Source organism: Lipophrys pholis (assembly GCF_963383615.2).
Source record: "Lipophrys pholis genome assembly, chromosome: 6".
Taxonomy (NCBI): Eukaryota; Metazoa; Chordata; class Actinopteri; order Blenniiformes; family Blenniidae; genus Lipophrys; species Lipophrys pholis.
In genome coordinates this window covers 22681543-22705772 of record NC_137629.1, presented here as the reverse complement: position 1 = coordinate 22705772, position 24230 = coordinate 22681543, and the positions used below count along the sequence as shown (strand labels likewise).

Here is a 24230-nt window from a genome sequence, read left to right as displayed (position 1 = left end):
CATCTATCACGAAGATTAATGGATATTATTCAGTCATTCATGAGTTACTGGCTGCAACAGTTCCAATTATGGACAGAGGGCGCCACCTACTGACTGTGAGAAGTACAAAGATGAGGGTTTTTATCTGTTGTTTTTTTTTTTTTTTTTCCAGGGATCTCACAATCAGCTTAAAGCACATTTGATCCAGCATATAGTTACTGTTAGTGATTGTCTTAAATCCTCTTACGGCTGTAATACCAGTTTTGGCTGCAATAATCCACAGCCTCTATAGCAGTAAACTAATACGGTCTATTCTGAATCCTGGTTGAAAGTCCTTTCCAAATGAATGCAAGTGATACATGGAAGTAAATAAATAGATGCATAAATGAGAAAGAAATAGTAAACGAGGTGCAATCTACAGTGTCACCACTAGGTGTCACTGTAAAACCACTGATCAGTCGTTCACCAAACTGAAAGAACCTCATGAATACACAAAGGGACAGCAGCACTCATATTGATCACAAACACGTGGAAGGAAATGTTAGTCTCACTGAGACTTTGAAGGAGACAAACACACAGTCTGACCTGTTCTATTCTCTAACACACACACACACACACACACACACACACACACACACACACACGCACACACACACACACACACACACACACACACACACACACACACACACACACACACACACACACACACACACACACACACACACACACACACACACACACTCTTGTCAGTCATAGTAATCTTGGGGAAAAAATAAGACGCTTACATTATTAAATTTCATTTATTTGTTTTATTTGTAGGGGACAGTGAATCTTAAGCCATCTCTTCACAAGGTTACTGTAAATATGCCGGATGTAGCACGAGGCTAGTTTCCATCTGTTGTCCAACATGAAACCACACAAGGTTATAAACATATCAAAACAATTAACACAATATAATAAAACAAAGACAATAACGATACAATAATACAAACCACAAACCTACCATAAAGGGCAAATATTAAGGTAAAGTGCTTACTCAGCAGAGTCTGACATAGGTAAAGTGCCCGCTTTATTTTTAAAGTGCCTGATTTTCTCAGTGCTTGTAAGTTTGGTTGTTAATCAGCCATGTCTTGTATTTTTTTATTAAAACCAACAAAGGTGGAGCTTACTCAGATAACTAGAAGCATATTATTCAAGTTTGTTCAACATTTAACAAACAAAGCATTCTGAGCAAAAGAGGACTTTCTAAACTTGACTTCACAATCATCACTGGTGGCTGACCTGGTATTAGTAAGGCTATTTCCTTTTTTGGTAAGGGCAGTGGGGCCATCCCATGCATGGATTTGTACATTAGACAAGCACTTTCAAACAACTTTAAATTCTCAAAGCGAGAGTTGATCTTTCTTTAAAATTGCGCAATAACTGTTTTTCTGACAAACACCTTGATGGTTTAATTTTTTTAATAAAGCTGTTCAATAGCAGCTGGGCATTATCGGCATCAGCAGCTTCAGTTGTGATGAAAGGCCAAACTATTGTGGTTTCCTGTTCGATGACTTTTTTAAATTGAGGTTGGAGTCCAACACAACCCCAAGGTATTCAGAGTGAGTCACCGTCTCCAATTCTTCCCCATTCAAAAACACAGAAGGCCTGCTTTGCGTCACTGGTTGCTTGGTGAGCCTCCAGCAGTCAAACTTTTCTGTGATGTGCTTTACAAGTTTTTTGATGAACATCATACAAACAGTTTGTTTTTTGTTTTGGTGTTGAGCATGAGACAGTTCAATCTTAGCCAATCTGGAATCTCGGACAAGGCCTTTGAGATTTGCAGCAATTGTCAGTGCATCCTTTCCCTCAGTGAAGAGCACTAAATTATCTGCATACATCAGCACATTGAGTCCAGGACAAATATTTGGGAGGTTATTAATATATAATGAAAATAATAGGAGTGCTATAGATCCCTGAGGTATTCTAGCATGATAGCAGAGATAGGGGGGATTTGACGCCATCGATACACATTGTGTTGTGTGAGACAGATAAGATTCAAACCATGAAATTACGTCTGCAGAAAAATTGTCAGAATGTGTCAGTAGGATTTGATGGTTGACAGTGTCAAATGCCTTCTTGAGATCTAAGAATAGGACTACTACACAGGAGTCCCCGTCCAGGAAAAGAAACAAAAACAAAAACAGTTTGCCGTCTCTGTCGAATGGTTAGCCTGGAAGCCAAATTGCATTGGATGCTATGGGGTGTTTCCTTTGTCAAGATGTCTGATAACTTGATTTGCTATCAGGTTTTCTTTTTTTTCTTTCCTTTGATCTTTTTTGATCTTTGATCAAAAAGATCATAGAAACCCGGTGACATCAGCTTTGTGACATCACTACAGTATGCACTGGAAAAAAGCTTTGTGACATCACTGCAGAAAGCTAACCATCCAATCATCCCGAATTATTATAATTCATTCTTACTTTCTTTCACAGGAGAGTGTGAACACCAGCGATATTTTTCCCGAGAAAACCCTAGATTTTTCTTCACAAAACAATTAAAAGTGTGTAACTCTTGCAGCAGTTCATAAGTAAGTACTTCTGCTTTGTTTTTTTAATCCACTTTGAATAAAGATGTAGTTGGGAAAAACAGGAGAAAAAAAACAATGTTATTCAGCTATTAATCTGGGATTTTAAGTATTAAATTGGGATTTAAGTATTATCAATTTATGTGTCACTCCTCTGAGTCCATATTTGTACAGCTTGTTGATCATATAAAAAAAAAAATCATTCGATGTCGGCTGCACATTGCTGTAGGACAGTAAACTCTGTCAGTGCATTTGCTCACTAATCTCAAACATTTCTATTTTTTTTGTAACAAACGTTACAGCTGACAGAATTTTTTATGGGAGTGAAATCAGTATTAGCTGTTACATGGACAATATGTAATGATAAAAATCTGAGTATTAAGAAAGGTCTACTGTGAAATGCATCATTTTAGTAGATAGACAGTCATAGTGTTTTGGATAATCTCTTTGCTCTGGACCTCACTCACCCGAGTCTAAGCCTGGACCGGCAGACGAGCCACCATCTTAAGACATGGTTTGGCCTTTGTCCTGCTTGGACCGGCATTGCAGTACTGGATTAATGACCCAGATACCTCTTTTATTTTGGTTTGCTCATTAAGTGAAGCGGCCACTAAGTTTTGGGCCTCTCCGCTGTCAATGGTTGTTATTGTTATTTTCAAACTTTGCGGCGGAAGCAAAAAAAACTGTAAAAAGACTTCATAACCCTGGTTTTCGTTCACTACCAGGTACGACACATTCGGTTTACGTAGTTTACAAGTATCATCTTTTATCAGAAACGTGTTTGGTTCTGTATTTCCTAGGTTGAAGTGATTAGTTGTTGATTAGCTGTTAATACTAACGGCACTAGCTGGTAACCACAGATTATTTCTTTTTCATTCTGCCCAGACATTCAGGATGAGTGCAGAGTTGGAGTTTCTGGCTGGTCAAATCAACAGATTGTATTCTGTTCTCAACCAGAATCAGCATGGACGGCACACTCAGTCCACAGCAGCTGAGGTTGAAGAGATGAGGCGGACGGCGCCTCCCACTCCCTCGATTGCTGATGAAGGTTTAATGGATCCTCTGATTGCGGAGAATGACGGGCTCATCGCTGAGATGAGTGATAAGATTAAGGAATATGAGGCCATGTTGACGGATGTCAAGGGGAAGTTGGAGACAGTCCTCAAAGAAAATGAAGAGTTACACGCAGAGCTGAGGGAGACTGTGGAGACGCAGCTTTGTGTTCAGCCCACATCTTCAGGAGTGGAGAAAGATATCATCATCAAAAACCTTCAAGAGCAGGTCCAGCTGTCTGAACAGGATCGGGTGCAGGCCATGGAGCAGTGGCAAACAGCAGCCCTGGAGTTGGATCACCTCCAGCAGGTCTGCCAAAAGAATGGCGCTGATGGACAGATGCACGAAATGGAGAAACAGCAGCTGAAGGGTCAGCTTGTTCAGTTCCAGCAGTGCACGTCCAAACTTCAAGTGGCCAATCAGAAACTGGAATTGACAAACCAGCAGTTGCTGAAGACGGTGACAGAGCAGAGCACAGAGATAGAGGAGCTCCACAGCCAGTTCAAACATTTTCAAGCTGAAGAGAGGACGGCCATAGCTAAAGTGGAAGAGGCTAACACAATCCTGCAGAGCTTCCAGGAACAGATGCGGAGACAGGAGGAGGATATGGCTAAAGCTCAGGGCCGTGAGGAGGCAGCAGACAGGTGGCTCCAACAGCTTCAGGCAGCCTTTCTCAAACTGGAGTCCAGGCTGGAAGCTGCTTCGGAGGATGCAGATGCAGCCCACAGAGAGACAACTGTCTGGGAGAAAAAGGTGGTGGAAATCCAGGCACGTTACTCCACCATGGAGAAGGACAAGTGTGAGGCCCTGTCCAAAGTCCGCGAGTGTATTCAAATGGCAGAAGAATCTGCACTGCAGAAACACCAGGTTCAGTTAATGGAGAAACAGAAGACAGACGAGCTGGAGCTGATGAAGGAGGCCATGACACAGTTGATCCAGGACAATGCAGTCCGCACCAGGACAGAGGTTGAGAAGGCACGTAACCAGTGCAATGATGAGATCCAGGGAATGAAGGAGGAGCTCTCTGTTCTGCAGATGGAGTGCGCAGATAAGGAGTTCCAGATTCAAAGGTCTCTGCGAGAGAGAAAAGCCATTGAAGAGAAGCTGGAGAAGGTGTGCAAGGAGGGCCGGGCAGAACCAGAGTTCAGGAAGATCGAAGAACTTCATCAGAGGTGTTTGGATGGAGAGAGACTGAGATCAGACCTGAACGTCAAGCTGCAGAGCAGCCAGAGCGAGCTCAAAAAAATGGAGCGGGACTGCAGCGAGCAGGTATCGCGCTGCCAGGAGGAAGTGCAGTGGCTGCAGTGCACCCTCGCTACCACCCGGAGCGATAGCATCAGTGTGAGTGAGGAGCGGCTGCAGCTGCAGCAGGAGAACATGCAGCTCCGTAGGGAGATGGACGAGTTACGAAATACTTCCCTGCTGGTCCAAAAGAAGGCCAAACAACAGGTCTCACAGATGGAGCAGGAGTACAGCTTGAAGGAACAGTGCCTTGACGCCCGGCTGAGGGAGCTGGAGGATAGCAGCCAGAGCTCCAGCGCCAACCTCACACAAATCCTCACTACACAGCAAAAAAGCACTCAGCGGTGGATGGAAGAGTCCAAGAACCACGTCCAGGCCCTCGACACTAAAATCACAAGCCTCAAGGCAGAGCTGAGTCGGCAGAAAGAGCGATGGCGTGAATTAGAGATGCGGCATGAAAGTGACCAAGACACCATAGCTGAGTATGAGATGCAGCTGGCAGAAAACCAAGAGACGGCGAGTCGCCTTCAGAGACGCCTGACACAATCTGAACAGAGGGCAACTTCAGCCACACAACAGCTCAGTATGTTGGCATCACAGACAAGGAAAAATGCTGCAGACGACCCAGGGATGATAGGATTCTAACTTTACATAAAGAGCTAAATCTGTGGCCAAACTCCACCACTGTCCCATCACAACACCAACCTGCCCGGTCATCTCCTCATCCATCACCTTCTCATCGTCCACTCCTCTCTCCAACTACATTAATTGTTGGAGATTCCATCATAAGAAACGTCCGCTTCTTCAATGCTTTCACTCGCTGCTTTCTAGGAGCCACGGTCCCTGACATTCTGGGTAAGCTCCCGGAGATCTGTCAGAGGGTGAACGATCGACGAGCCCACTTTTACCCTGTATTTGGAGTCAGTGGGACGCTGCCTTGGTTGAGCCTCTGGTACAGGGTCGTAATTGTAAATTAATTTGCGTAACTGGGACTCATGTTTCAGATTGTGAAGCCAAATCAGCAACTTCACCTCCTTTATGTGTGTCTGTTACAGCATGGGTGTTCGTGTGCTCAGTATTAGGTGGCAGGTGTGATGTAATAACAGTGGGTAAAACTACATCACTCTCCTCAACAGCTTCAACGGCCAGATTTTCATCAGGTGTCCATGCGATGTGTGTTGCGAGTTGAAATAACCCATTTACACTTAGGCTGAACAGTCCCCTTTTGATCTTCCATACCAGCTTTTTCCTCTCGTTGTGCTCCATTGTGGCTGATCACCTGACGCTGGAACGCCCTCACTCTTGACAGCAGTCAGACGACCTGGATACCTTGGCTCCTTGCTTCACACGGATTGGGCAGCTGGCCTGCAGGTTCAGTAGATAATGGATCGGCGACTCTCCTAACAGTTATGTCATCGATCCCGGACGAGCCCCCAAATACTGTTACAGGTCCAATCTGCGGACTCTGTGAAAACGGTAGAAATGATGAGACATGTGGCGGAGAGCTTCCTTTTCAGTGCAGCTTCACAGGCAGACTTTAATAAGTCCTTGCAAAACCATTCTATATAGAGTTGCCCACCGTCCCTTAAAATATGGAATCGTCCAGCATTTTGAAACAAATGCACATGTCCCGTATTGAGCTGAAACGGGACACACTCCCCGGCTTCGACCAGCAATGCTCCGCCGAAAAAACCCCCAAAAAAGGTTACAAAAATTCCGGGAGGGTTGGGAAGCACAAAACACCTGGGTGGAAAAAGAACGAGACAACATTTATAAAGTGCACCGCACTCTGTGCCGGCACACTTTTTCAATTGCCCACGGTGGACAGACAGACAGACCTGAATCAGCATGCTTTCAGGTTGTGGACACATGAAAAATATGAGGGACAAGAAAATTAGGGGAACCCTTGACCCACTTGTTGTCCATTACGCCACGCCAGAGGCAGATATGGTAGGTGAAGAATGTTTAGTCATTTTCCTTAAACCCTCTGCTTAAGGTTAATACTGTTTGGGACTGTACAATGAATATCAGCATTGCATGGCCAAAGATTTTACAATAATATTTTTGTGTAATATACAACAATTGCTAGATGATTATATTGAATAGAAAAATTAAACATAAAAGTAACAGGTGGATAATAGATAAAAGATACATATGTGTACACATTATAATGTACTGTATATAGCCACAGCTGGGTCGGAGCAGCTGTGGCTACATACCTAGTTTAGCACCATCGAGTATGGAGTGAACGAATAATACAATGTAAAGCATCTTTGAGTGTCACGAAAAGCACTATATAAAACCAATGTAATATTATTATCAAACAACTATACACATTTCTTACAATTTCAAAAAGATAGATCGATGGCCGGGCAGTTGATATAATAGACATATGTACAGTTAAATGTCTTTCATTTCTTCCGATTTACAGCTGACAGCTGCAGAGGTAGCCCACGTCTACCACACTGTAAAGCACTCGTTAAGCTACAACTCAGCTGACTGTGCACTCAGGCTGACTCTAGAAACACTGAATGACTCCAGCATTGCTAAGATGTCCTGTGGGAGGACGAAAGCTGAGGCAGTTGTCACAGATGTCCTGTCTCCAAAAGCAATAGAGGAGGTAATCAAAACATTGAAAGGCGGTGAAAATCCACTCCCATTCTCCCTTCACACCAATGCCTCGAATCAGGGAAATGGGAAGGGGTTTCCGTTGGCCGTGCAGTTTTTCACACCAGCACATGGGGTTGTCAACAAAGTATTAGATTTTGTTGAAAATCCAGATGAGTCAGCAGAGGGAATAGTACAAACTATACAAAGCTCTCTTGAAAAGGTGGGTCTATCCCTAGGTCATGTTTCTGCGCGTCTCTTCCAGACAGAAGCTCCTGTGAAGTCGAGCTTGTTCTGTTATTATAGAGAATGCTGGGGTATTACAGGCAGGCACCAGTGGGCATATGTAGGCTACACATACGTATGTGTGTATTCCTACAACAACAATAAAGTAACTATCATTAGACTAATGGACCACAGAATCAGAATTACAAACGGCCTTCAGAACGTCTTAAATCAAAACAGGATACAAAGTAAACACAATTAAACAAGAACGCAGATTAACTTCACTTTTTTCCATACCCACATGGCAGCCATCGTCAACTCAACAGCGCAGTACTAGAAAACAGTAAAGGCATTACGATGCCAGTAGGTGGCCGATTAACTAACATCAACTCAACTCAAACAGAATCCACACATCCACATAATCAGTATAATAAACAACACCGCCAATAATGAAACAAACATGCCCAACTTTAGTCCCCACACTCTCTGTCCAGGCCTTTCTAACGGTATACATGATCATAAACTTACTTCACAATATTCACACATATGCAATCTTTTACACAACATCTTATAAATTCAAATGGTTCATATACTAAATAAATGGATGGATTAATAATAATAAATAAAGTAAACAATATAGGTAGCTAAAATACTATGCAAAATTATAAATGTATCGTTTGTCCTCAGCCTCCCATCTTCCACTGGACTTGTGGAGAGAAGTTTCCCTTATGTTGCTTATGTTGTTGTGTTGTGGCTTATGTTGTTGTGTTGCGGCTTGTTGTGTTGTGACTTTTGTTGTTGTGTTGTGACTTTCATTGGTGTGTTGTGGCTTATGTTGTTGTGTTGTGACTTTTGTTGTTGTGTTGTGGCTTTCATTGGTGTGTTGTGGCTTATCTCGTTGTGTTGCGACTCTGTTGATGTGTTGCGGCTCAGTGTTAATTTCGTAGACTAAGACTATGACGAAAAATGTTCGTCAACGAACCTTTTTCACGGACGAGAACTAAATAAAAACTAAATAAAAGTAAGATATGATGACGAAGACTGAGACGAAGGATAACTGACACTATAGTCCACGAATAAAAACGAGACGAAATGCGAAGGCGTGACGAATGGAGAAGAGATCCAATCAGAACTACTCTTTTTGCGGGACAAGTTGGGAAAAAATCCAATCAGAGCGAATCTTTTGAGGATACGTTGATTTCATTGGTTGATCTGTCCGGAGGGAGGCAGCCATTTTAAAATACCGCGGCAAATGCACGCGAGCAACAACAGGTATACAAACCTGAAACAAACGCAGCAGCTAAGAGAACAAAGTAACACAACGGTGTAGCCTACCATGTCCGAGGGAAACTGCATGTCTCGTGCACAATAGACATGTCAGGACTAGGCCGAAAACGAAGAATTGACATTTGGTCGCACTTCACATATGACAACAAGGACAACAAGACCGTCTGTACAGCGTGTGGAGCAAAAATCTCTGGGAAAAACACCACCAACTTGAAGCAACATTTACAGACGACTCATCAAGAAATACATGCGAAGGTAAGCTACGGTTATTTTATCATATCAAAACCTGTGTTTCTGCTAAACTTGGAGTACGATAGAAGCTAAAGGAATCCACCTTTGAACTGTATTGATAAGACTGAGTCTGAGACGATTATCTCGCTGAATTAATAGGATTATAAATTATAAATGATTATATATAGGATTATAAATGAAATATGTACTATAAGTAGATTGTGTGTGTGGGTGTCATTGTAGCCTAAGCAGTTATTGAACTTTTATTTTGTTAAATAAGCCCCTGAATTGAACAGATTTCACACTGAGAGATGGCAGATTTGTGAAGGCAAAAGCCAGCTTAATAAACATACGTGTGTGTGTGTGTGTGTGTGTGTGTGTGTGTGTGTGTGTGTGTGTGTGTGTGTGTCAGAGAGGTTTGAGGAGATTGGGCAAGAAAGATGAGAATCACAGCTTGATTCCCCCCCTTTTCACCCTCACATATACAGAAGAAGTCTGATTATAAAGATGACCATGGGCCAAGTGGAAATAAAACTAGCGCTGCTAGTGAAACCCAGCAGCAGGCCATCTCTACAGCTTTTCAAAGTTCTTCAAAATACAAATCTGAATCGAAGGAACAACATACCAAGGAGCAGGCCATAGCTAGATGGATTGGACGCACAGGTTTACCAGTCACAACAATTGAAGACGAGGACTTTGTGCTAATGATGGAGATAGTAGATAGGAGACTAACAGTTCCAAAGAAAACCAAAATGAGGGTAAATATTTTAGATCTCATGCATTAATGATGCACATAGTCCACAGAAGATCAAACTGGAGATTGATGCAATATTGAAGGAGGAGAGTTCTGTTATGACATTAAGAATAAAATACATGTTGTATTACAACCGTTATCTGTATTGCATATTTTGTATTGCAAACCCTTATACCTAACCATTCCATGAAAAAAGAAACATTTAGTCGACTAAGTCCACTGTAGATGTCGTCGACTAATATCTGCTAATGTTTAGTCTACTAAAACTAGACTAAGACTAAAAGATTTCAGAAGACTAAAACTAGACTAAGACTAAATGGTGTGTTCTTAAAATGACTAAGACTAAGACTAAATCAGAATTTGCTGCCAAAATTAACACTGTTGCGGCTTTTGTTGTTGTGTTGCGACTTTTGTTGTGTTGTGGCTTTTGTTGGTGTGTTGTGTTGTTGGCCCTTCTGGGCCACCGTACATAAGTACATTATAAATTACTTCAACTGTGATTTAAGCATTGCATTTCTGAATCAGTAACATGAACACAAAACAGGAGAACATGTCTGGGAGCCAGCAATAAAAATTAAACTCGTGCACCGCCAGTTCACTCTGGCTGCAGGTGGCAAACGTTTGACTTACACATCAAAATCGTTTAAATACATCACATAATGCAGTTCCAAAATTCAATTACCTTTAACATATATACATATATATACAGTATGTGTTTTAAACACTCTACAAACCTGTGAAAACAGTAGAACTGATGAGACACGCTGCAGCGAGTTCCCTTCCAGTGCCGCTTCACGGGCAGACTGAAGAAGCCACGTGAGAGTTTGTTTCTAGAAAGTCTGTGACGGAAGCTGGATGAGAATCACAGTTACGCCACACTGCCTCCTATTGTCCAATTTAAATGACTGCAATCAAGTTGAAACTCATCTCAAAATCCAGTCCAACTACAAGTAAAGAAGCACAGCATCAGTCTGAGGCTCCTTGGGTACAGTATATAATTATGACTGGAAAGTCTTCCTAGTTTCCCCAGCCCTCTTTTTTCCGAAATAAAGCCATTTCAGATATAAAAATTTAATAAATCTGTGATTATTTGCTGTCTTATGCACCAAATGTATTCATGCTATGAGGCAGCTTTGTAATATTTAGATATTAATTCTGTTTGGATTATTTTTTTTGTCCTGATGGATGTGTGAAGACTTTGACCTCAAAGCATTTTTGCTTGGCTCAAAATATGGTTACGTTTGAACTAATTGCATGAAGATTGCCATGGATGGATCCTGGCCACACCTCTACAGAGACAACTGATGATCACTCAGTTGCTATGCCTTATTGGTATTGGTACACCAAATCATGGCTTTATGGAGCAATGTGCACGTACACACGTACACTGATCCTTTGATATATGTATTTGCTGTTTGTCTTTTTCACTTCAGAATGCATACACTTCAGTGACAACAAGAACATTTAGTCAGAGGGAAACAAGTAAATTGGTGAGGTGCATGAAACCAACAGCAAATTAAGTAGTGGCTTAGAGGTTAGAGAAGCAGACCTTGGATCATGAATGAGCTGAGCAAGACCTCCAACCCCCATCAGCTCCCTGGAGCACCGTAATGTGGCTCCACCTCAGCATCCTAGAAATAGGATTGTCAATGCAGAAAAAGAAGGAATTCTTCATTGGGCTGAAATGAGTTTAAATGTATATTTATTAACATAAATGTTATAATCTCATGAATTACAGTGCACTGGGTCTGTTTCTTCAGTACTGAGGGTCTTGTGCTGCTCATCTGTCTTGTTTTTTGTTCCCACGTAGTGGTTGGGAGGGTTGCGGTGCAGGACATGGACACACTGGCTTCTCAGCTCCTTGTTCATGAAGAGTAGGATTGTGGGGCTGGACAGTAAAGGAAGGTCCATGAGAAAGTCTCTGACCATCTCCTGACACACAGAGGAGTGCTTCATCATTGCAAACACAGCGCCTGCAGTACATAAAGGAAGATATTATTATATGTGTTCATAAAAGAGATGATAATTATTACAGTATTAATCATCATTATGTATGTACATAATGTTTTATGTATCAGATCTACATTGTAGTGATCTGTTGACCATTTCTCATAGATCGCCATGAAAATACTTTAGGATTAAAAGAGGCAAGGTGAAAAGATGAGGAAAAAAGTAAAATTCTGAGAAAAAAAATAGTCAACAAAATGAGTTTAGCCCATATATGATATACGAAACATATTGTTTATGTGTAAAGTTAAAATATTCAAGCTTTTTTATTTGATTTCTTTTATTATTATTATTAGTCATGCAATTCATTAGTGCAGTATTTAACTTTTTTTTAACTACTTTTTATCAAAAAACTTGGAAACTTAAATTTATTTCATTAAAAATTTAACATTTCAATAATATATATATTTTTTCCAGATGCATTTACGATGTATAGACTGCAAGTAATGGTTTAATATAAAAACATATATTTATCTGATGGATTAGTCGCTGAGGATCAATTATTTATATTGATCTGAAACAAATTTGATTTGACGACAGTGTAAGCAACCTGGATACAAATTTATAAAAGGTTCATTGCAATGTGCATTTTAAAGAACATTGTAAAGTTCCAGACTTCTTGATGTAGAATATTATATAAATGTGTTTATAGATTCGTCTAACTATCGTGACTAAAGCCGTAAATCAACCAAGAAATGTTTCAGACGTTGAAACTTGAGTTTTTATACAAGATGCCCTCTGTGATTCTAGTAAATCCAAGAAAGACTTAAGAATCTTACCAGGTACATGTGCCATGAAGGTAATGAGAGATATGAGGCCGAACACCTTTGCCAGATGGACATTGACTCTCTGGCTCCGGTGCATCACCTTTGCACTCTTGACGATAGTGTGCAGCACATGAGCGTAGAAATACAAATTCAACGGCAAAAACACAGCGGTCCTCACGAGGAGGAAGATCCTCATGACGTGGTCGTTAATGAAGGAGAAGCAGGTGAGGTTGACGGGATCCAGGTGGTCCACGTGGCTCCCCAACAGCCTCAGGGTCAGCTCCTTCAGCCCCACGGGAAGCAGAGGGAAGAGGAGCTGCAGGGCCAGGAAGACCCTGTTGTCCACCAGGTGCTGGCAGTCACACACCACCGTCAGGTAGATGGAGAAGGTGATGAAGGACACGTAGTGAAAGGACGCGGAGCTCGTTAGGTGCTTGGCGCTCACCATGACTTCACACAGGCGCGAGCCCAGCATCCAGTGTCCGTTCTGCCTCCAGTGGATGGTCATGGGCCACAGGCTCAGGTTGACCAGGTTGCAGACGGTGCTTCCCAGGATGAACATTGCCACGTTGCTCCTTATCTTCCTCTGCTTGCTGAGCAAACAGGACACGAGGGACACCAGGATGAAGATGTTCAGGCCGAAGCCAGGCACCAGAAGAAGAACCTTAGTGGAGGCACAAAGGTTGAGGTAGACAGAGATAGAACAAAGGAAGGGAGACGTGTTATTCATGGCAGGCGGCTGGCAGGGAGGATGTCTGTTTGAGAAGAGGTGAGCGCAGACTGAGTCTCATCCCCATTATAAGATAGAAGAGATGGACTTGTAATGCTCTGGGGAACTCCTGTTACAAGGACAGAAATACAGTTTGTGTAACTCGGCTCATCTCTCCTGCATCAAGTAAACATGTTTTCCTCGTCTGTAGCCAATCACCTTGACTTTTGCTTCCTCTGAAGTTTATTGTTTCTAAGACATTCACCCAGTGGACCTAATTACAAAGGATTCCGTTCATAATCCCTTTCCTCTGGTTATAAGCCTCTAATAAAACCGAAAGTCTTTTGCTACTGTGCAGCAACTTCACAAATGGGGAGGACGTGGGGTATTCTTGGAGGCTTTTTAACAACGTTTTCCCAGCATTTTCTGCAACTATGAGATTCGAAAGAACAGCAACACAACTTTTATGTGTTGTTTTATAGTTTGCTTTAATCTAATAAATTATTCATGTATATTAGATTATTCACCAATAGCACTCAGCACAGGGTACATATGACTCCTTATTTTGAGCATATGAAGATGCATTTGCTCAAGTATCCTGAGGAGGCTGGAATACGCGTCGCCCTTAAAGTCATATTATTCTTTCCATGAAATGTCAGGGGTTGTGGATTTGAGGTTGTGTCTAATTCATTACATCGAGATGCACACGTCATTACCCGGCAGCTTCCTCCCGCTCCACCGGTGCAGAAATGGCCGTAACGAGAGTGGAAAACTGCCTTTGTTTACTTCTCTGGGGCTTTTATTAATGTACGACTGAAATCGGCTGGCTTAGTAGCTAACAACTCTGACGTTACCTAAAAGATTAAAAAAATAAAAATAATAATAATAATAGAAATCGAAACAAAGCAAGCCTTCGTTGCACAAGCACAGTGATAATTAACAGTCTGATTTATTGTTGGATGAATTGCACTGACATGATGTCACAGTCTTGAGTAAAGAAGTTTGTATTTAATCCAAAATATTGCCGTCACGTGTTCAAATTGTAATAAAAATGAAATCGATACCAAAAGCTGTAGTGAACAACAATAAGGACGGCAGTAGCAAACTTCTACATTAAAACGTACTTTTAACTTTTAAAGCGATAACTATGAATGAGCACAACTCATTTTATGCTTTTTTATGCCCGAAAACTCCGTCATCAACTTAATCTTTCAACACACTAACTTCCCCAGGGAGTTAAACATTTACTTCATACATGGCATTGTATGCCAGGGAATTTTTCAGCCATGCTTTCTGTTGTATTTTATTATATAAGTCAAAGTATTTCTTTTCCATTTTACTCATGAGCACTAAGCATGCCCAAAATAGTTTTCTCTCCAGTTTTTTTTTTGTTTTTTTTTATAGTGTTACAAACAAACAAACAAACAAACCAGGGGAAAAATCAGGTGAAAGTCTCCATCGTGTGCTGGTGCCACTCAGACTGAGAAGCTCCTTCAGTAACAGAGAGTGTGTCGTCTGAGAGGTTTTCAACTTCAGTCCGGAGTGTCAGTGATTCTGCAGAAGTGCTAAGAAACTGTCTAGAGTGTCGGTCATCTGAAAAACTAAAAACACAGTGCAATGATTACCGTTACGACTGTAATGCAGCTAAAAACTAAAGAATGCCACAACACACGTTTGGGATTTTCTGGTTTTTCTATTGACTCTGTGAAAAAAAAACTGCGAAATATTAAATATTAAAAGAGAATAATTCTTTACCACCAGAAATAATTCTTCGAAGAGCAACTGATGAGACTAGAATTTCTTTAACTTTATCAATCAGTTTGAACTAAATGTTGATTCTGAGTATCTCAATAAAAGATTAGACACTAATTTATTCCAGAAAATATAGACAATTGAATTAATATTCACCAATATTGACAATAGTACGTCCAGTATCGGAAAGGCCAAAAAACAACTTGAACATTCAAGAAAGTTTGGAGAATTACATTATTTTAATGTAAAACCCCCCAAAACAAAACACTTATGAAAATCTATGATATCAAATGTAGGACATCAAAGTATGATGTTTCTGTACAATATAATATCAATGTGTACCTCCCTTTAAGGGTTTAGTTTTTATTTAACATCTGCATCCGGTGCAACCCCTCTGCTGTTGAGAGCACACGGTTAATAGGAAAGAGGAATAGATAAAACATGCATGCACAATTCATCACCTTGCTCAGCACCTTAAAAATAAATAAATAAAAATAACTTTAGCAACCTTTCCACGTCTTGTTTTAAAAATAGCTGAATTACAGCAAGCTTTCTGGTATATCTTGACAAAATGAAAAGGCCTGTTTAATGCATCGAGGGCCCCCCCCCGGCCTGTTCACATGGCATCTCATCACGGTGTGGGAGAGATATGATCGCTGAATACACTGAGCTGTGACATCATATCTCATAAAGCCAGGCGTACTGGGATAAGATGAATTAATGTGAAACAAACTCTCAGTTATCACTGACTTTGCCACCAAGTTGGTTTCCAAGGCTTGCAACCAGGTGGGAGAGACAGCGTATACTTAAAATAAAATTGAGGAGGAGGGCTTGCAGTGGTCATAGACTTCCTGTTCAGGCTTGTTTGTGAGCGGCGAATGGCATCGGGTCGTGTCTCCGGTGGATTCCAGCTTCCACTCCCTCCAGCAGCGGGTGCTCTGAAGACTGACAGACAGGCAGACAACAATGAGAAGTGCTGCTCCTGAAATTGATTGAAAATCAGAGATGCTTGCCGGAGCAGTTTGATCCAAACAGACTGCAGAGTGAGGGGTGGAGAGAGATGGAGGATGGAGATAGAGGAATAGAGACAAACAGAAAGAGGCAGCGAGACGGGCAGAGGGAAGGCTGTCAGTCAGTCAGTCAGTCGTGAGAACAGATTGGCCTCAAGGTGACAACTCCTTCCATGAGATGGTTTTCCACTGGGGGTAATGGAGCTTGGGGCCCGTCTCAGAAAAAGCAATTTATAGCTAAGCCAAGTGAGGCCTGAAAGATACAGAATCTCATCGAGTGTCAAATATTTTCTGTAACAAATTGTGCTGTGTCAGGCCTGTAGATTTCTACCTGAAGCTCAAATTACTCTGATCCAAACACGCTGCCTTCCAACAATATCTCATATGGATACAAGTTCACGAGCGGGCGATGTCCATGAAGCAGTGGCAAGTATTACTGCACTGTTCTAGTTTCAGAAACTTATCAGGAAAGTTAGAATAACCAGATTGCCAAGGAGTATGAATATCTCATTACTAATCCATGTCCCCACTGAGCCCAATAGACTTCAGATCCAGAAGGAGAAAAAAAAAAAGAGGCTGTAGGAGAAAAGAACACCATGCTTTTAAAACGTAAGAAACCAGCACAGTATGTATTTTGGTGCCATCTGTAGTGAGTGGAACTACGAATCTAATTTTGATGAGAAGATTTGCATGTTGCACCTTAAAACTCTTTCGAGGTGTGCCAGGAAATCCTGACGAGGGGTAACAACTGGGCTCTTTCCAAATACTTGTTTGGACCGAAAGCTCCCCAAAAATATGGCTGGCCTGGCTGAATAGGATTTAATGTTGCTTCCAGGGAAATGAAATGACTTGTGTGGAAATCTCTCAAGCACCCCCCCCCCCCCCCCCCCCCCCCAAATCACAGACTTCATTCTTTGATCTCTTTGCCAATTTTCTGAGCCTTTATTGCAGAAAAAAATTAAAAAGACAATGTAGTGTAAAATCTCACCCGTACAGAAGTTGGTAGTATATAATGAAAACAAACAAAATGACAAACAAAGAAGGTTAACTGCATTTAATCCTTTTTTCTTTTCTTTTCTTTTTTTTTTTTTTTTGGAGCGGAGTTATTAAGTGAATTTCCACAGTATGAAGCGTGAAAACAACTTATCAGATGGCACACTTTTACCCTTGTGTGGGCTTAGGTCTCTCTTTTTTTTTTTTTTTTTTGGTACAATATTGGAAAAGTGGATCTCACCCTTTGTCGAAACGTTGTGCACTATCTGAAATGTTGGCCCTTGAATCACATTCTCCGCAGCACATTTCTCATTTAACCTTCAGTCTGTTTTCATCAGTGTCTCTATAGCTGCCTTAAGCCTGCCATGTAGATTCTTATGGATTCAGGCTCTGGGGCGTCTTGCTGCCGGCAGGTACTAAAGCTTGTGGGAGAAAAAAAAACCTCAAGGACAAAAGCAGATAGAAGAAACCATCGACCTCTTACACATTTTAATAATCATGGCTCCTAATGTGTGGCTGGAGAGGTTGTGTGGCGTGAAGATCAGGTGGAAGACAAGCGGGGAGCAGCATGCTAAACTGTACTGATATTAAACCCTCATCTCTGATTCGAGATGGCTCTGTGCAATTGTTACGGTTACTGTATGCTGGGAGAGTGCAATTCTGTGTAGTTAATAGCTTTTAATGCAGCACTAATGGGAAAAACGATCCCACCAGGCCTGCCATGGCGCTATGCTGCTTTCTAAAGACAAGAACAAGCCAATGATCCTCCAGGCTTTGTGTTTCTTCTGCAGTTTTTTCAAGAAATTTCTCTTTTTCAAAGTCATTTTATCTCTTACAATGAAACAATACCTGTTTCACTATACAGTCTTTCAAATATTAAATGTCTTCTTTTGAAATGCTGAAAATCTCAGAGCGGCATCAAAGGTCACTGGAAGGCCAAAGGTCATTGGAAGGCCTGCTCTGAGGTGGTGAAAATGTATAGGCAAGTGACGAAAAATAAAATGAGAAATATATCTCTTTTATTGAAAGGCTCTTTGTTATGTTTGTGTTTTGTAAGAGAGCCTGTGTCCTCAATGGTTTGGCTTTACTGTGATGGTTTTTCACTAATCAGAAGTCAGACTTTTCTTTTGGGGCGATCTGGGAAGCTCCAGGGATAAAAGACTGGGAGCCACTGACCTCAAGTACACGCTTCGTGAAAATCGACCCACTCCTTAGTCGTTTCTCGATTGTTAACTTTCTGGTTATGTTTAGGAAACGTTTAGAAAGTCATTTAGCGATTTGTAATGCTTTGAGGTTGGAGAATTATCCACAAGTTGAGAAATTGCATATTTCTTTTGGTATTTATTGGGATGGAAAGCACAGTTTAATGAAATTCACATGCTCTGCCGACCAAAACGATCAACCCTCACTTCTCTTCTGTGGTAAGTCATGCTACTTTGGCTTTTGTTAGTCAATGTAAACACAAGTCAATAATCCACAGCTCCTCATTTGCCGGAGCGCACAGTCCCGATACACAACGGATGACTTTCCAGGAAAATACAAGCGTGCACTCATCCAAGAATTTAGAGGCACACATTGAACCAGTAATTACCAGATTGTAGTACACAATTGTAAAACAGCTGAGAATGTATTTTTTTTTAGACTGACAGGTTTACTTCTCTAACCCAGCTTGCCCGTTTAGATATCCATCAGATGCATGGATATCGAAAAATTCCACAATCACAGAGCTGTAGTGTGATACTTTAGCACATACTGTAAATAAACATCAATTACATTCAGACTCTTGTTGACAATAGTGCTCAAGCCATGCAAATCTTTCTGTATTCAACAGTACACAGTTTGAAAAAGAGCAAGAGCATAAAAAAAACAACAAAAAAAACACATTACAACCTCAATCCCCAAATGTTTGTGAAAAACGTAACTGAAACCAGTCGCAGTCGTTTGCGAAGCCCATAAACTCATTATCTATTCACACAGAACCTAATTAGACGTCTCTCTGAAATGTTCGTCTTATACCCTGTCATGATAGAAACTTGTATTCAGTTGGACTCACCGATTCAAAATGCTCCTCCAGCTTTTTACATTAGCACCAATTACTGTTCTCGCCATATCGGCGAAAACATTCAAACGAGCCAAAACTGAGATAAACCTTTCCTGTTGGGATGGATGAATCCATCTGTTTCATTTTGCATATTGTCTCAACCCTATTGAAATTGGGGGTTTCAAATATATACATTTATATTAGGATTTCCGTATCATTTCTCTTGCTATTTGAGTAATTCATAACCACCTAAAGCTATTTAACTGCAATGTATTGGGGAAAAAAAAAAAAAAAAAAAGACATCAACCCGGGGTTCGTCCCTCTGGCATTGTGAATCTGCATTGTCATTACTGACTTGGGCACAACACAATCTCTCCGGCCTGCTATGTTTTGTCCTCTGTGTCCTCTTTGCAAGGCGCCGTGTCAGAGGCTCATCTTCACCTCAATGCAAACAGTAATCAACACAGAGTGCAGAGGAATGAGGCAGAAATTACCACTCGGAACAGGTTTTGACTGGCATTCCCCATCTGCTGCTCCCATTATCGGCTGTAATTATGAGCTGATAATCTGCGATTAGAGACATTACCCTGGTTTCTTAGTTTTTTTTGGGGCAATTGAATATTAACTATAATATCATCTCTATTACTTGAGAATATCCGTGAAGCACCTGGACATCAACTACGTGGACCTTTTTCTAACTGTCACTCAATTCGCTTTGATATCGCAGATAAGAAAAATAGAAAATAGAAAAAAATAGAAACAGATGAAGACAGTGAAAGGAACTTTTACTTCATACATATAAAATAACAAATAACACAACGCTACAGTAGTAAAGTCCCTATCTCACTCAGAGATACACACTACATTCATAAGATAAAATGACAAATTATTGGCTCTTACAACTTCTTATGTCCCTCATTGTGACCTGTTTGGGTAGATTATTTAGTTTTGCTATTCGTGTTGTCATGTTGTTGCATGTTGCTGATTGGGTGGTCTGAAGGTGACTGCTGTCAGTGGATTGGCACGCAGTGAGACAAACTGGGTCGAAAACACCAGCCGAAGTTAGTTCTTGCTCTCCTCCATCACTCCAACACTCCCACCAGAGCCAGAAGTGAGACTATTATGTAAAGCATGCTAGATTTTATGCATGACCAAATACTGTGTTTTGACAAAACCTATGAGTGACATCATACATAAACAGTATTCAGATGAGGGGATTGTGTGCATTAGTCCTTGTTTACTGGAGGACGATCTGCTGTCGTTTCCATGTTTGTTTGGGTGCCTCGTCATTGAATGGAGCGTTGAGCCTTAGCGAGCACAAAATGAAATATGATACTATGGAGTTTGAGGGGTGGATGGAGGATATATTTGACAGTTGGGGCTAATAAATCTGAATTTAGACCAAAAAAAAGAAAAAAAAGATAAAAGACAGCAAAAATTCAATATGACAGATTCAAGTCAAGTCATAAAGTCAAAGTTTTTGGCAAAAAGAAGAGCAACAGAAGGAATTTAGAAAATATTGCAAGACCTGAGAAGGGCTACAATGCAGAATATATCTTATCATGAAGTTCATAAATAAAAACCATGGGCAGCTGGCAGAGGAAATGCCTCTCATTACGATGGGAGCGGCATCTCTGCTGAACCTCTGTGCACCGCCTCGAACGCGTTGGAAACAGAGACGATAATAAATCACATTGTGTGGTGTACATCGGTCTATCAGCATCGCAGTAATCTGCTCAATCTCGACATGTCCCACACTCCATATTCACAGAGGCAAACTGGATACTGTGTGCTATTTTGTGCGGCTGACAGATGCAATCCTCAGCGCGCCCTGTTAGTAGATTGACTTTCACACACAATATCAAGTAGCTTTAGTAGATCGGGCCCAATGTTTGAAAGTGTTAGTGAGTACCTGCAGGCAAAGTCTCCGTCTTGCTCGGGGTCGTCGGGCGCTGGAGCTGATCCCAGCTAACTGAGGGCGAAGGCAGGTGTGCCTCATGTGTGGAAGCGATTGTTAACCTTTGGACTACATGAATTAAGCTCTTGTTCAGTAGCTCACTGATTTATTTTTCTCGTTTGGGTTTGGTGCAGTATGTAAATAGACCCTTTAGGCTATTTGAAGTAATGAGAAGCTCTTTTAGTGACGTTGGGAATTGTTGGAGTTGAAAAAAAAAAAAAATCCTTTGTTTTCCTTTCATTTACTAGGTAAGTTGATTGTCCTGTTATTATCTCTGTGCTTGTTGATCTGGGAACTCCTCATCTCTGAAGCAAGGTAAAAATGCTTTACCTGCTCCCTTTGGCGGTTCATCCTGTGTTTAGGTATTTCTACACTCGCATACAGTCGTGTGACAGTGATGAGACATTTGAGGATTCCTGCTCATGCAGACACTCTGTGTCTAACCAGTCCACTAGTCATTTCGCCATCAGACGGGGGCAATAATAGAGCTAATAAAAGAAGTGCAGAAGCCAACCCAGATGAATTTCAGATTGACACAGTGAAATCTACTTTCACATTGCATTTGCTTTATAATTTGTGGAAGTTGTTCTGAGTTTGAGGAATTCACAAAGACTATGACACTGTTCCGGAACAAAAGTGTTTGGGCATGATAAACATTCAAGCAACACATTTGTAAGGTCCTGCGACTCACACATGGGAACTTTAAACCCATTGTGAAAGTTTCAAGTGATTTCGGAAACTATTTAGCACATCTGATTTGCAATTTTTCCCGGCAAAGAGAGATGGGGCTTCAGTAACAATATGACTGTATGGACAATTAAAAAAACCTCAAGCTCGATTCACAAACTCCAACCTGGCACATCTGGTATTTGTTTAGTGGGTTTGAAGCTGTGCTGACTGACTGTTTTGACAGTTGAAGAAGCACTTGACCATTCAGAGCTCCATGTCATTCCCTCGACCAGCCTCACAGCGAGAAACAGCTTTCCGAAAACTGCTGAGAAAGAAGTGGCAACAACAGTGGACTTGATCAACCCAGCGGTGCAGGTGTTTGTAAGTTTACGCTTTCCGGAAAGCCGCATCAAAAAGAAGAGTTGAATCGCATGCGAGCACCATTGAACTGTTTGGCCCATTCAGCCCACTCAGGCACAAGCTGTGTTATTGTCCAGCTGTTTGTCAGCTGCAGCTTCCCACTGGTTGAGTAGACGGCAAATGGAAGACTTTCCTTCTCTTGTGCAGACACAAATGTATTGACCAAAATTTATTTGCGCTTTTTGGCAACTTTTTGGGGTGTTGGATGGAATTTTTCTCAAACCTTTGTGGAAAAATGTAGGACTTTTCTCCTTTCTAGTTATAATTTAGTTTTACAAATTTTAGAACTTATTCACACAAACCATGGCTGTATGTTTGAAAGGTCAAGACGTTCCAAAAACTGAAGTTAGAGTATACCTTACCTAATAATACTGTATATTATTATTAAAAAATAAAGTGTCAACATATTATCATGTAGGTTTTTGCCAATCCCCACGAAGAGTATAACATCTTAACAACATCAAAATAATTGATGCTGCTTTAAGTTTTGGGGGCAATTCTTTAAAGTATGTTTATTAAGAGTGAAACTAATTAACCAGGTACACTGTGCCCTTGTTTTTCCAATTCCTCTTTCTGCTGGCCGGTCATTTTCTTTGTTCAAATAAATATGTGCAGATTCCTTGATCTTAAGCCTCTGGCAGAACAACTTAAGATTATAATGGGCTGCAGCTGTCTGCCTAAATAATGGGAAAAATTGTTGTTTTTACTTTTTTATTAGCTCTTTGAGAGCAAACTGACTTCCCTACAAACTGAGTATTGATTTCAAAATCAACTAATCAGCCTGTAGTTTGTACCGAAATGAAGGGTCTTTGGGAAGAGATCTAATTTTAGACATACGCCTGAAATATTTATAGATTTGACTTTTTCTATGATTTTCCAGTTGCTTTGTGTGAGTGTGGCAGGAAATGCTGTCAGGAATGTCACAAAGGCATGGCTTAAATTTAATGATGGATTTCTTCATTCCTGACATTAAAGTTTTTCCAATTAATTTCTTGAGTCTATATTTTGATTGTTTTAAACTTCTCTGGTCTTTATATGTTTTTTTTGTTTGTTTTTTTTAGTTTTAATCCATTTAACACTTTAAAATAAAAATCTATACAAATAAAGTTAATTACAAACAGCCTCAAGCATGTTCCTTACAAATATATACTGGATCGCATATCAATGAGAAAGATTCTTGCCAGTCCAATAGATTTATGTGTGCACGGCACTGCAATGTGTATATTGCGCAGACAAACTCATTCATAATGTGATAAGATTGAAAGGTACAATCTGAATCTCCAAAAAGCTTTATAAGTACTTCTTCCCCCCTCTGTCAGATATAGATTTTAAAACGCTTTCCACTGGTGAAAATCAACACTATTGTTCACTTGATGACTGTGGAACAGTTCAGTCTAACACCTTTCATGTCTGCTCTGCTATGTAAAGACCGGGACACTGCCATGCCACAGCAAACAGCCACCATATTATTTATAGTCTGAGTATTCACCCGGCGAGCTATCGCATTCTGCATTCAAACGCTTCCCCGTTCATTTATCGAGCTCCTCCATTTATTCCGTCACTCGTCTGAAAGCAAATTCAGAACATGGCACGCTAAACTGATGTCAGGCTGGACAAGGGCACAGATGCAATGCAGCTGCCGCTTGAAACTTTTGTTCCTCAAATTACAGCCGATGTGTGGATATGGTTATGCACTGACCTGTGATGTCTCAGAGTGTGCGGCGCAGACAAGAAGAGACTTCTCTGTAATTTCATCCCAGGGTAATAATTGACATATTGAATCTATTTTGACTACCATCTGACAGATTTGTTTTTCAGTAAATACAACATGTCAATGATAAATTGTAACTATAACAAAGCAATTTTTCATGTGGATCCAGCAGCCATGATTTGCGCCTCATGTAAACAGCTTTGATAAATGCACTCCACCGTGTTTGTCATCCTTTTGCTCAATCATT

General features: G+C 40.9%; 1 protein-coding gene across 1 annotated transcript; it reads left to right on the top strand.

Moving 5' to 3' along the window:
* Window positions 1-3442: 3442 nt before the first annotated feature.
* On the top strand, window positions 3443-5488 carry LOC308111315 (sodium channel and clathrin linker 1-like; the record flags this gene model as incomplete). Its single annotated transcript, XM_080466178.1, has 1 exon — window positions 3443-5488. One exon carries the CDS (start codon window positions 3443-3445, stop codon window positions 5486-5488), a length of 2046 nt encoding a protein of 681 aa, XP_080322304.1.
* Between the last annotated feature and the right edge of the window lie 18742 nt (window positions 5489-24230).